This window comes from Glycine soja, chromosome 12, assembly GCF_004193775.1.
Source record: "Glycine soja cultivar W05 chromosome 12, ASM419377v2, whole genome shotgun sequence".
Classification (NCBI taxonomy): domain Eukaryota; kingdom Viridiplantae; phylum Streptophyta; class Magnoliopsida; order Fabales; family Fabaceae; genus Glycine; species Glycine soja.
The window spans coordinates 239,990-254,922 of NC_041013.1; the positions used below are offsets into that span (position 1 = coordinate 239,990).

The 14,933-nt window shown below is 31.9% G+C and overlaps 1 protein-coding gene and 1 pseudogene across 1 annotated transcript; one reads left to right on the forward strand and one right to left on the reverse strand.

Moving 5' to 3' along the window:
- The first annotated feature begins 7,454 nt into the window (after positions 1-7,454).
- LOC114380129 (eukaryotic translation initiation factor 3 subunit I-like) lies at positions 7,455-9,953 on the forward strand. Its single transcript, XM_028339068.1, has 5 exons — positions 7,455-8,203; positions 8,290-8,379; positions 8,634-8,720; positions 8,819-8,898; positions 9,672-9,953. The coding sequence occupies exons 1-5, from the start codon at positions 7,556-7,558 to the stop codon at positions 9,745-9,747; spliced, it is 981 nt and encodes a 326-aa protein (XP_028194869.1). The 5' UTR covers positions 7,455-7,555; the 3' UTR covers positions 9,748-9,953.
- Positions 9,954-10,295: 342 nt separating this feature from the next.
- LOC114380130 lies at positions 10,296-12,287 on the reverse strand (annotated as a pseudogene).
- Positions 12,288-14,933: the final 2,646 nt, after the last annotated feature.

The following is a 14,933-nucleotide window of genomic DNA, read 5'->3' on the forward strand; positions in this document are numbered from 1 at the left end:
ATTTAATTAAAAAAAAAGGAGGGGAGGATTAAGACTCGACACTTTACATATGTCTTTATTCTCAACTGAAAACTTTTTTTTAGAGTATGTGAAAACTTGTTATCAATTCACTACTCACCCGTATTCATAAGAACTTTGCATTGGAATATTTTGCAGATGCATTTTTACGATACTTTGCTTTCTCATTGTCAGAAGTTTGGGCATTCAATTATTTTACGGCACTATGATGTACTAAAATAACTAATTTTATACTGTTAAATTGTAATATTTACGCTGACAGTTAAATTCTTATTAAAAAAATACTCCAACGAAGATAAACACGATGTCTAAGTCAAACTACTAATATTTATCATTTTTAAAAACAAATGTAGAAGTAGAAATCATACTTGAATTTCTCATAAAAATAAGATACTTGAATTTGATTTGCAAACCTAAGATCAAACTCACTTATATTTATATTAATAAAAATATTAAATATGATTTAAAACATTTTATTTATTTTCATTTCACTTCCATTTTTTTTATTGGAGCACATCAATAATTTATTTAATTTTGTTTGAGAAGGTCTACTCTTTAGTCTTTACCTGTACGTGTCACGTAGAGAGACTACTAAATATACCATTATGGGGGCAATTGTACTCATAAAACTCTTAATGGGGGAAATTGTACCCATAAAAAAGTTTTTTTTTTTAATTCTCTTAACATTTTTTTTATACTGAAAATTCTCTTAACATTGTACATAGAGTGTGTGTTACGGTGTGTATACATTATGTTTTTATGGGGGCAATTCTACCAATCTACCTACAATTTTTATGTTTTTAATGGTGTGTGTGTGCGCGGAGCAATTCTGCACACAAAAAAATTATAATTTTAAAATTTTGATACATATCTATGCGTGTGTCTTTATTTACACTAGGGGAAGGAGGTCGTGTCTCTTTAATTTTTTTAAATAAAAAAAAGTTAAATACAGTTAATAAAAAAATAGAATAAAAAAACTAATAATATGAAAATTAAGAGTGAAAAATAATTAGTGGGTGATTATCTGATTTTGGTTAAAGCATCAGTTTTAATTTACATGATTAAAGAGAAATAATTATTATTACTACTTTAATATTATTAAGAATAAAAATAAAATGATTTAAAAAATATAAAGACCAAAAACAGTTACACAACATTACATCCGTTTTATGTATCCGTATAGATTCAATAATAAAACATAAATAATTCTTGGTACAAAGCAAATTTGGTATTAAAAATACAAGCGGTTTTTTTTTTTTTTCTATCACGCGATTTTCTTTTGCAAATGCTTTTTTGTTCCTTTTTTTACACTGCAAATGCTTTTTTTTCCCCTTTTTTTACACTGCAAATGTTTTTTTTTTATACTTTTTTTATAGGTGGTTTTGTACAATTATGTGACAAAATAGGTGATAAATATTTCTTCCTTTTTTAATACTACAAATGCTTTTTTTTTTTTACTTTTTCACCAAACTATGTGATTTCCTAAAACTATATATGTGTGGTTTTAAAAATTATATGAAAGATTTTGATTTTTATATCGGTTTTTAGTTATAATTGATGTAGAAAAATGATTTTTCCATCGGTTATAACTATCATTAATATAAAAAAAATACTTTTTTATATCAATTATAATTATAATATATTGTTTTTTTTTAGGTTTTGATGAAACAAAATCACGATTATTGAGAATTTTGGATCAAATTAAGTATTTGTTATTTTATTTTTCTTTTAAAATTTAAATGCACATTATTAAAAATTGAATGTTTCCTGTGATTCGTGCTATTTGATTTCGTACCAAATAGCATTGCTGATAATAAAATAGAGATAATATCATTCTAAATGACCAACATCCTTAAGCTAGAACCAAAATATAATACAAGAGGACAAGAAAATATCTCATAGCCGTATATATTTTTTTAAAACACTTATTTATACATTTTTAAAACTACCAAGTAACACTTATTTTGGAAAAGAAATTAATGGCAAAGTAACATAAATTTATTTATACATATTTTAAAACTAACAAGAAGGAAATCAAGAGACTATTAGAGTATGCTTAGTTTTCAGTTGTAAAATTATATATTAAAGTGAAAATAATTTTATCAACAAATAATGATCTTTATTTTTGCGTTCATTTATTTATTTATTGAATTTATATTAAAATGTATATAGCAAGATTTTTAAATGCAAATTAAATATGTGCTTATCTCGAACAATGTCTTTGTAGCAGTTTGGAGTTTGTGTATGTGTAAAAAAAAAACTTGTAAAAATTGTTTAATTTTTTGAAAAGTAAGAAAAAAAGACTAATTGAAACGTGAGGTCCGATGGAGGTCTTTGAAGCCCATTCCTCATTCTGCTTATTCGGAAGGCAAAGGAATTGTCTTAGCTTCCCCACCATATCTCTGAGTACTTTTATGTGCATCATCACACAAAATTAAAGTACATTAAGTAGCATAAAACATATTGATTTTAATAAAACCTCTTTATTCAGTGGGGATAATTATTTCTCCTTCCAGCCTGTAATTTTATGTCTGGAATGATTAGTCAACGTAGTTTACACATTATTTCTTGACATTGAGGCCTACATGACGGATGTTTAATAATCTCTCATGGAAAAACCCAATATTTGATGTTTTGGAGGGTTCTTATTCAAGAAAGATGCAGCTTTCTTAAGATTGGCATTTTCTTGGCTCTTAATTTCATAGTGGTGAAGTACCTGGAGTAAGTTGACCCTCCAGTCATAGCCATTTGTTGCTAAGGTGTAAATTGCTCTAATTCTAACTGTAGTGGAACGTAATTTCATGTTGAGGAATATATTATTTAACTAATTAGTCTTACAAAAAACTTCTGCACATTAATTTTACAGTCTTATGCTGCCTGCGAGGATGTATGACCCTCCAAAACATCATATAAATGTATTTTTTCAATCATTTTAAATTTTTAGTTTTTTCGCTAAATAATTTTATCGAATATTTTTAATTTAATAAATTAACTAAAAACTTTTAGTTTGTAACTAACTTTTCACTAATTCTATCATAGTCTAACTAAATAGTATGATGTTTGTGAACGATTTCAAGAACTTTTAGTTTATTGGGCTTAAAATATTTACATGTTTACGTCTAAACTCGTCAAATTCAAGGAGTATTATATATTTGGTATGTGTTGCAAAAAGCAAAGACTACTAGTAGCACAGAAGCAATGCTTCTAAATTTATGCACGTAGTATTTGGAGTATTATTTCCTAAAATGCTATTGATACCAAGCATATACCAACTCTCATTTATTTTTATTTTTTTTGAGAGGGCAACCCTCGGTTATCACTTCCCAAAAATTACAAGTGCAAAATTAACGTCCCTCCAAATGGCCTAGCTACTTCATTTGAATGCCTTATGCTTAACATGCTACGTGTGCTAAGAAGGGCATTCACAATGCTTGAAGAAACTGCTGGATATAGTGGCAGATCTATTAATAATTATATGTGAGAATGCTATTCTCACTCTAGAAAGAAAAAAAAGTACATAATACATTTTTTGTACTTTGCGCAACCTTTATAGTTTTGACCCCAATAGATCTAAGCACAATTATATTTGAGTTTACAATTTTCGGGGACCGGGAGGCTTTAGTATTTTTACCTATGTTTGATAAACTTAAAATCTTAAACCCACTAATTAAATTCAATTTTCTTTTACTTGTCTATTAATTAAACTAAATATTTCTAACACATATTTGGAGGCAAGATGGTAAGGCAAACAGTAAAAGGAATCCATATTTGACTGCTTGCTGGAGAAGCGAGGACGGAATAATGCGAGCCACAAGGATATTGGAGTGGAGAAGACGCTGAACCAACATTGCAAATGAGAGAAGACTTCAACTGTTCGGTATGGATGAGAAATTTAGAACATCTGTCCCCAGTTTCTCTCAGCAATGATTTTGTTCATTGTCAGTAAAAAGACCTTTTCTTTTACTGTGAAAAATCTGTTGCGCAATCAATTGGAAGAAAGATGCATAAATAATGAATGGGTATCTAATATTTTATACTCAGAAACTATATAATTACTTTTTCTTTCTCTCTTGTTTTTATATCACACACACATATCAAATCAAGTAATCCCTCAAATTAAAACAGAAAAAATAATAAAACTGTTGCCATAAAAGTTTTACAGAAAAATATTTCTGGATACTAGATTAGGGACACCTCTAGGGGACAAAAAATCCCTATGCTGGCTTTAGGTACAAGCTGAGCGGCCCAATAAACCTATGGCATCGGATAGATGCATAGAAATTGGTATAATGATCTCGGAGGATGCATGTTATTACTCCCTGAATCCCCCAAGATGCTTGCATATTGTTAACATTGAAGAAAAAAACTACTTTGTCGTAAACTCTCTTTACCTTATTGACATGATAATAATAAACCTCTATGTTCATGGTTTTCAAGATGTCGTTCTCATGAACTTTATATCCATTAGATGGCAATATGACCTAGTTATGATGATTCTGAGATAGATATCATTGAAAGAAACATGCTGTTAATTGGTTATAAAAACTACTGTTTGCAGAGTTTGAAACTAATCCAAAGTTTGTATAAAAACATGGATGCTGGGTGGTCCATTGAGAATTGTAAGGTTGGGATGTGGCGAGTGGGGCAGATGAAGGTGGTGATATAAGTGAAGAAAGTGGGGTCTTGTAAAGACAGCAAAGTAAACAAGTATCTGGCAGCTGGGGTAGGTGCAGCTGTCTCCAACTGACTCACTAAGCTGAGCAGAGAAAGCCAAGAGTTTCTTTATCAGCGCAAGCCAACTGTCTAATACAATAAAAACTAATATTTCTTTTCTTTTCTGTTCTCCCTGCATCCTTCTCTTCATCACTACCTTTATAATTATAATAATGGTCCTACACCTCTCTTTCAAATGCACACCACTACTCTGCCTTTCTCCTCAACGTAAAATGCTCTTCCTTTTCTTTTTTTTTTTTTTTTATATCAATTTGCATTACACCAAGAGGTTCAAAACTTCAAGCATTATCTCCATCAAATATATTTTCAAGGTTCAAACTCCTAAAAATTCATTTATTTAATTATTTTTATTCATATAACTCATCACTGTTGATCATGGATAGGAAAATATAAGATTGGTTATATGATTAAAAAAGATTGTTGGTTTGATTTTTCCTATTGACAAAAATTAGTAATTAATATTTGTTGATAAAAAAACTATTGATCATAAATAAATGTTTATGACCTTGCTCTTGGATGGATACGTTATTTCTTTCCTTGATTAGTCAAAGTTAGTCTTCATGATGGTTTAAGCTAAATCACAAACTTATTTTTCTCTCAAAATTGACCCAAATTAAAGTTCACATGTTACTTAAAAAAATTCACAATTAATAGGATTTAACTCGCTTAACCTATAAAAAAACATGTGGAATTGAATTATTTGTCCTTTCTTCCGTAAATCAAATGAATCAACTAATAATTTGGGTTGGATTTACCTATCATGTTGGTATTTTATTTACATATTTTAATAGATTATTTAATTAAATATGTTAATAAATCTCATAAGCTAGTCAAATATGTAAAATCACAAACTTGACTCATTTAGTAATTCATAAATAATTCATTTGCAATCCTAATCACAACAAGAGTTGGAACATTCCTTCACTTATAAGTAGAGGGTAAATTGGATAGTCAAACCTATTTTAAGGCCCATGTGTTGTAAGACAATGATTTAATGCACCTAATTTTTTGCTTGGTGCACCCATTGGAAATAATAAAGCACTTAGGTCACTCTTTTAGCCTTTATTAATTTTAGCTTGAACCCCAATTTTGTAAACCACTCACTCGCACTCCATTTGTACAAACCCTAACACCTATAACTTTCCTTTTTTCTAGCATCATCACACCCCGCCTTCCCTCATTCTAGTTCTGCTTCTTTCTTACTCCTAGTGCTGCCACACTCCTAATTTTTGTCTGCACCCCATAGGCCATTGGAATGTCACCTACGTTGACAGTAGAGAGCCATCTTACGCATCCACAACTTCTGACGTATAAACGAATATCTCAACAAAATAAAGCACCTAAAAAAATAAAAATTATTACCTATAAATTACTGACTGAGCAATCCATAATGTATAGATCAGTTTGTAATTGTATTAACTACATTACTGATCAGTCATTCTATAATGCTATTGATGTAATTATGGATTAGTCAATCCATAATTCTTTAAATACAATTATTGATTAAGCAATTTGTAATAGCATATATATTATGGATTGCTTAATCCGTAATTGTATGAGAAAAATTATAGATCAATCATTTTGTAATTATACTTGTACAGTTATGAATTAAGTAGTATTTATTGTAATGCTATTACTGATTACTTAATCCATAACTATGTTATTGTCCAAAGAAAGGTTAAAAACTTTGAAATTCTAATAAATAAGGATATTTTGGGAATATTCAAATTTATGGATGGAGTGTGATAACCGTTGTCCAATTGTAATGGACAAACTCCACTCAGTCTACATAACAAATGGGTTGTTGCCTACTGCACCTCTAAGTTGCTTCATACACCATTTTCAGAATGTTCTTTTATGTTTTGGATTGATCATTTTCTGAAAGTCCAAAAAGTGATACATTTCTGAATATAATTTTACATTTCGAATATCCCATAAGCAAAAAAAGAAGGTGCAAGAAGCATCAACCTAACAAATATGTTTTACTTTTTTTGTTTGCGTGTGTTTTGTGTAGCCTGCGGATGAAGAGTTAAATCAAAGATAAAAATAAAAATCATCTATAAAATAAAGACATTAATTTTTAAAATAGGAAGAAAATCCATTTTGTATTGTAAAGAAATGATAAATTTTACTTCAAATTTTTGTGCTTATATCAACATCTCACGTTAATTCAACGAGGAAGGTAAAATTTATAAGATTTTTTTTAAAAATGAGAATAAAATATGTCAAATTAATTTTATAAGTTAGAATTCACCAAAAAAATAAAAAAATAATATAAAGTACAATTAAGCTTTTAAATTATAAAGAGTGGCAAAAGAAAATGTTACATAATTATCCTGTAATGTGAAATAATAATCAGTTTTTTTTGTAAAAAGTGATTTTTTAAAGAAATAAATTATCTATAATTTGAAAACTAATATTATTATTATTTTTTATAACATTTAAGTTATTATTTTTATTTATACAACTTAAATGTCTTGTACCTTGTATGAGTAGAACAACTAGTGTAACTCGTGTTTTAAAAGTGTGAAAAAATATATTGATTTTCTTTTTCTTTTTTATTTTTAGTTGTTAGTTTTTGTTGGTGTCTATTCATTTTCATTTTCTTGCCAAATATATCATAATTACTTATCCTTAAAAAAAAACTGATCTTTTCAATCCGACTAATAGATATGATTAGTTAGGTTGCATAATATTGATTAAATTAAAATATTAATAAGCGAAGAATAGTGAACCCTAAGTGAGGATACACTATACTCCGGTAGCCGCTGTGTTGGTGAGTGAGTTGTGGTGCTTTTGAAAGATGAGGCCGATTCTGATGAAAGGTCATGAGAGGCCATTGACGTTCCTGAAATACAACAGGGACGGCGATCTCCTCTTCTCCTGCGCCAAGGACCACAACCCTACCGTCTGGTTTGCCGACAACGGCGAACGCTTGGGCACTTATCGCGGCCACAACGGCGCCGTTTGGACCTGCGACGTCTCAAGAGATTCGGCTCGACTCATCACGGGAAGTGCCGATCAGACCGCCAAGCTATGGGACGTGCAAAGCGGCCTGCAATTATACACCTTCAACTTCGATTCCCCGGCCAGGTCCGTCGATTTCTCTGTCGGCGATAAGCTCGCCGTTATCACCACTGACCCCTTCATGGAGTTGCCCTCCGCAATCCATGTCAAACGCATCGCCAACGATCCATCCCAACAGATCGGGGAATCTGTGCTTCTCATTAAGGGTCCTCAGGGAAGGATTAACAGAGCTATCTGGGGACCCCTTAACACAACCATTATCAGTGCTGGCGAAGATGCTGTTATTCGTATTTGGGATTCCGAGACCGGAAAACTGCTTCAAGAGTCCGACAAGGAATCTGGCCATAAAAAGACTGTAACTTCACTTGCTAAGTCTGCCGATGATTCACATTTCCTTACTGGTTCCCTTGATAAGTCTGCTAGGGTATTCTTTCTTCTCTCCCACTTTTCTTTCCATTCATCCCTTCATTTTATTTTCACCTAACCACTCTTGTTTTGTTCTTTCACTAGCTTTGGGATACTAGGTCATTGACTCTTATCAAGACCTATGTCACGGAACGCCCTGTCAATGCAGTTACGATGTCACCTCTTCTTGATCATGTATGTATCTACGCATTATTATTGTAAATCAGTGCTAGCAATTTTCCTTCTGCTTTATTTGGTTGATATCTTTATTCTGGAATTCAGAAATTTATTCCCCGTAATCCACAAACCCCAAACACGGTTCTTGCACATTGCCATTGCTCTCTAATTCATAAAATAAATGCCCTCCTATATGCTTTTGTTTCCTTCCATGTTTTATTTGGGTGATATGTTACTTGTATGGTTTTCTGAATTCTATGCCCTGTGTGCAGGTGGTTATTGGAGGTGGTCAGGATGCGTCAGCTGTTACAACTACTGATCATCGTGCTGGCAAATTTGAAGCCAAATTCTTTGACAAGGTAAGTTTGTTTGCTTTTCTTCCTAGACTATGTTGTGTACTGTGATGATATTGAATGTCTACTTATTTTGCTTCCTTTTTTTTTTTTCATTTGATTAGATTCTTCAAGAAGAAATTGGGGGTGTGAAAGGCCATTTTGGACCAATTAATGCATTGGCTTTTAACCCTGATGGAAAAAGGTGTATTCACTGTTCTTCACCTCCCTTTTGTGTTGCATCATAACATACTTTTATTCAATGAAAACTTCCGTTCGTTGGAGAAATTGACAACCATGCTTATGTTAAACCTTTTACTTCGTATGATGAATATGCACCGTTTCTTTCACCTAACTGTTTAAAATCTCAATATCACGCCCTGTGGTGTTTATTATGCATAATTGTCTAATATGTATGTGGTATAAATATAAATACCTCTCTGTTCCACTAGGTGGACTGATCAATCTAAACCCAGATTTTGTATAAATTGTTATACAGATCAATATTTACATGAAATCTAACCTTGAATGAAGATCCTTATAGTTAATATATAGTAGTTATGTTGATATCATTAGATGTAGAAGAATGCATACTGATAAAATGAACTGGTTCTGCTTTTGTCGTTGATCATGAATTGATGAAATAATTAATATTCACTTGTTTGGTGCCTAGTAATATCTCATTTGCCCTTTAAATTAGAAGGAACTTTTAAATTTATGCTAAACAATATATTTGTTCTCTGTAATTGTCTTAGAATGAGTTTCATTCAATGTAGTAAATTGACACATCTATTTTGATTATTGCAAACCTATGTTGCAAATGTATCTCCATTTGATTGGTATTTTGTTTTTGAAATTGTATGTCTCATGTCTAGTAGTGTTTATTTGGTACTGCACTTTAGTTTTACTGGTTTCTGAATAACTTTCAGGCTGTTTCTTTTACTTCTTTACATGTCTTTCATCTTTTTTCTTTTGTAGTTTTTCAAGTGGAGGTGAAGATGGTTATGTACGGTTGCACCACTTCGACCCAGATTATTTCAACATCAAAATATAGTGCCTGATGGTTTGTGGTTAAAATTAGGTGGTTCCTAGAAGTTAGCATTTAATTATTCTCAACCAACATTTAATTATATATTGGTAATATGGAAGAGTTTTTTTTTAAAAATGAAATTATGCATTTTTGGCTTATGTTGTATTAACATTATTATCATTTTTGGTTGGAGTGGCACTCTTAATTAAGGAGTTTTTCTTCCCACGTCACAGGATTTTGACAATATTAGAAGTATGGCATATATTAGGCGTGAATTGGAACTCTTTTTGTATGCACAGAAGCTCATTTTGTATCTATCGTAAAATGTTATGAGCTGGGGCCTCGGTGGTAGACTTGCATAATGGGATGATTTCAACCTCCCCTGCCCTTCAAATAAAGGGTGTTTCCCCTTTTTCTTTTCAAAACACTTGTTTTGAAATTAAATAACGTGTAATTAAAGTAGTGCATCACATAAAATAAGGTCTAAAACACCTGTGACCCTTTTAACTAAAATAGTAATTTATTTTAAAAGTACCTCAGCAATATGTCAAATTAGATCAGACCTTATGTACTTTTCATTGAATATTTTCTATTTGTGTTCCCATAATCTGTTTCATGGTATATACCACAATGAACGAGGTGACATTCTCTACCCGTAATAAAAATGTGTTAAAAGTTAATACAGGTTAAATTCTCTAACAGTAATAAAAAAAATATGCTAAAACTGTTTTCTACATCAGGTGTGTAATAGAACATCAATTCTCCCAATTGCATGGCAGATAAGGTAACTGGAGATAAAACAAATGGCAAACCGTAGAAGCTTAGAAGGTCTCCGCCAGGTTACAACAAAATATATCCCTTCTAGGGTTGCAATATGATCACAAATGATATGGAAAAAAGAAACGATCGGCATCATGAAAACATTGAAGCAGTGCTTAATTTTATGATGCATCTTCTTGATGATAAAGGTGGAGGCCCAGCCCAAAGCGTGCACAAGCTCTACGAAAAGCAATTGCTTCTGCCTTCTGTACAGGATCTCCATAACTTGTGTCATCTACTGAAGCAGTACCATAAATATCTAGAGAAAATAAATGGGATAGTTACGGACTAAATGAAAAGGAATCTGCTAACAATCAAGAAATGGCCATGAGAGAAAAAGTGAGGAAAAAGCGGGTGATGAATACCTCCGCATCAGTCCCATAAAGGGTAACTCTGTAGACGACAGAGACAGACTTGGAATCGGGGGAATAGCTGATATTCCGAACCTCACCAGACCACTCTACAATAAACAAGAGCTTTAGTTATTAATTGATGAACAGGGTTAGGTTATAGTATTAAATTACCAGGAACGGTAAAAGAAAAAGTAAGGAAGGGGTATGTTATGTATGGGAAGAAGAGGGAATGTATCTTGATCTTTATGGAGAAGGGGTATGTTTTGGGATTCTGTTGGGGATGCAACCCAGTGGCCCAATTCCTACTAGGAAGAACTTCCTTAATCCTACGCTATGTAGTGCCTGCATTGCAACATATATAAACATGTTTGGGCACAGACTGAATAATTAAGAGTAAAGAGACAAATGAATTAAACAAATTTACCAAAATTTATTAACAAGAAGATTGCCAAACTGTTGGGCCGTATAATTATAACTGGAGCCATATAAGCCAGGCAGGAGGTAGTTGTTGATGTAGTCATTGCTTCCAGTTACCACAACTGCTATAGAACTGGCTAAGAACTGATTCAATGCACTTGCATCCATCATTGTCCTATACTGATTCAATGTGTTCTCAAAGTTCAGGACTTGCTGGCTCAGGCTATACTGATGATCACCCTGCATATATTGCAAAATTAACTAGGATTTTATTTATTGCAGTTATATATTAAAGAAATTCTACTGATATGATAAAGATAAAAAAAAATGAATAAAAGGTAGACAGTACGTACATAATGTCTCCCTGACTCGTCAAGAATGCCGGCAGAGCAGAAGCAGATGCATAATTGACACCATAAAGTATTCTGGTTCCAATAGTGGAGGGATCTGCAAAAGGTGAGGAGAAGGAACGCCCAGCAAGTCTCCTGTGAAGTTAAGAGAAGAAGGGTAAGCTCAATATTGATGTATATATATATATAGTAGTTGACTAGAGTAATTTACCAATGAAGTCAATGAGGGATTTGCCATTAGAAAATCGGCCAGTGGAACCCCTGCTGAAGTCGATGCCGTAAGGAAAGTAATTTGCCCTTGCTATGGTGTTTAGGAAGGTATTGTTGCCAACTTCAACCAATGAATCTCCAAAAACAAACAACCCAGGTACCTTCTGTGACTGTGACTTTACTTTTGCAATCCCAACCGAGCATAGCACAAGTACAAGCACTGCTGCTGTGCTCGCATGTTCCCATACACCCTTGTTCCTCATTAGAATTCTCAATAGCCAAGCAAAGATCGATGGGTGAACAGTGGAGATTGAAGTTGGAAAAAAAGATAGTTAAGTGTGCACAATATATAATTCCTGTGTGCCTTTTCTCACGCTTTTGGTGGCTCTTCCTTATAGTAACTACCATTTCCCGGCCGTTTTCAAGTTCTTTATGGTATCTGAGTTTTGTTGTGTCTTCTCAATTTTCATGCACGTTATCCGTCATAATCTTTCGATAGGATCGAGTAACGATTTTCTTTTTGAAAAAGTAAGAACAGGAATTGCGCGCACTGATCACCTTTTGAACTTTTAACTCTTATAGCAAATATATAGAAAACGTATGAAATAACATTTTGTGATATGTACGTAACACAGCTCTAATAATGCATATTTGAGATTAGCACATCAGTTACAACAGTGTATATATCACTTGATCGATACTCAGCCTCCCAACCGCTAAAATGGTGTGTGGCTAGCTAGGTTGCTTAGCACAACTAGTCCTGACGATAGTTTCATACACAAAAAAATAAAATAAAATATTCTTCTCATGTCATAAAAATTTATTTATAGATATAGTGCTTGAATTTTAAAAGAAAAAATAAATTTAATATTTTTAAATCTAAACAATATCCTAAAAATAAAATAATATATATTTGTAATGTGTACTCGTGGCTGCTTCACCCTCAACTTTTCTTTCAAAATGCAATACGATGTGTGGAGAATAAGCTTGTTTGTTTTCACCTTTTAAAAATAATTTTCAGCCTTTTGCTATTTAGAAACTAAAAAACTATTTGTGGAACAAAAATGCTTTAGCGTATGGATACCGGGCTTTCTATTCATATATACATAAACTTTCGATGCCAAGCTAGATGAACTTGGAGGAACATGTTACTAATTGTATTATATCGTCTAGTGTATCTTGAAAGTTTTGGAAACAAATTTATGTCAAGTTTATTTTTCCATCACTAAAACAAGATTCAAAATAAAACCATCAAACATTTTTTATTTATTTTTCTTCTCAAAAATAGTTTTCAAAATTAATTTACAAAATAATTTCTGTTGGAGAGCTTTATAGTTCTAACATCATGCAAATAAATACAAGTAAAAAGTATATACTGTATAAGCAAAGATGGGTTAAATCTAATTGGTTTTAATCTTTTAAACTTGATACAGATCTAGTCCAATCCACACTCATTCCGTATTGGGCCTTTGTGAAAATTTCAATAGTTTCCAAAAGTTTAAAAACAAAAACATGGTCCAACAAGTTACAAGCCCTTAACAGCATGATTTTTTCGGTAATTTCCCATGAGCAGTTAATAGAAAATACTATGTATCATTCTATAAATCAATATTTTAATCATGACTTAAACATTAAATTTGACCTACGATCTAACGTTATTTTAGCTTATTCTGTTATGAGTTCAACTAACTCATGGGATATGAGCAGATTTAACTGCTTTTTGGACCTCTCGTAGTTGCATCAACCCTTTTCTTCTTGTGGTGTGTGTGAGATAAGGAAAAAAAACACAAAATTAACTAGTCACTCTATAAAAACAGAATTTAGAAGCAGCTCGAAAAGAATTGGACTGATGCATCAACCTATCCATGATCTAATACGTTTAATTTTCTCATTAGTGTAATCAATGCCTTATTATAACAAAATTATCAGAGTATGGCTATAAAAGTTAAATTCTTTTCATGATATAATAAAAAAAACTGACACTTGCTGTGAAATCAAAACTATAATTGTTAACCCGCGCGTAAAAACTTGTGAAAAAAAAAATTGGACAAGACTAATTTTTCAGCTGCTTACTCTGTCACTCATTTCATGTGAGTTATCAACTTGATATATGAGCACTGGCCAATAAATTTTAATTTCTAAGTCATGTAAATATTTTATAATTTGAAATAAGAATGCATTAACGGATAATTGATTTAGTGTACCCAAGTGTGTAAATTAAATGTACACAATAATCTTTTGGACATCTCTACCACAACCAGCAGTTGTTAATTCATTTTATTAGTTTTAACTTAGGAATTTAAACATTTAAAAGCAACAAGGATTGTAAGCACCGTGATTTCTGGCTTATGTTTCCATGCAACCCTAAAATATTTCTGAAATCAGTAAGTTGTAGTATTATGCTAACATGTGCTGCTCTCTTAATCTCATCGACAGTTAGTTTAGGCAGGTAGCCAAACTTTAGTACACACCTAATTGGTGTTAGAAAGTTGCCCACATAAACAGAGGAGTGGAGTTCTTTTGTTAATTGCTGAATTTGTTGCATCATGAAAACCACATGACCAAACTACCATTATTCTGGCAATCAAAAATGCCATATAACTATAATGGCATTTATAGAGAGCTATAGATAGGTACATTGTCAGACATCTCTGCCAATGACGCTTATTATTCTAGTATTTTAAGAATTTTCAGTCAAAAGTGACATGATCCTGCAATCATCAAACACATCTTTTTAAGGTAAATTTATCTCATCCAGTCTAGTTTTATAATATACTCTGTTCATTAATTATTTCATATATCAGTTTTCTATTTTTCATAATTCTGGTCTACCTAAATTGTAAAAAGTAAAAGTTGCTTGAGTTTATTGACATTTTATTTTATTCATCTTAGAAGTAGAGATTGATATATAACCTCCTATAGTAATTCATCAATCTCTCACCCTCAACCTGCTTAGGGAATTGATAAATACTAATTAAATAGCTAGGTAGTTTAGTGATTATACTAGTTTATAAGCAAAACTAGCATTTCGTGAAAAAGTTAATGATTCCAGATCTGTTCT

Excerpts from the sequence above, each read along its gene's own strand:
- LOC114380129 (XM_028339068.1), top strand. The coding sequence starts at position 7,556 with ATGAGGCCGATTCTGATGAAAGGTCATGAGAGGCCATTGACGTTCCTG. Across the intron at positions 8,204-8,289 it reads CCCTTGATAAGTCTGCTAGG|CTTTGGGATACTAGGTCATT; the intron begins GTATTCTTTCTT and ends TTCTTTCACTAG. Across the intron at positions 8,899-9,671 it reads TTTAACCCTGATGGAAAAAG|TTTTTCAAGTGGAGGTGAAG; the intron begins GTGTATTCACTG and ends TTTCTTTTGTAG.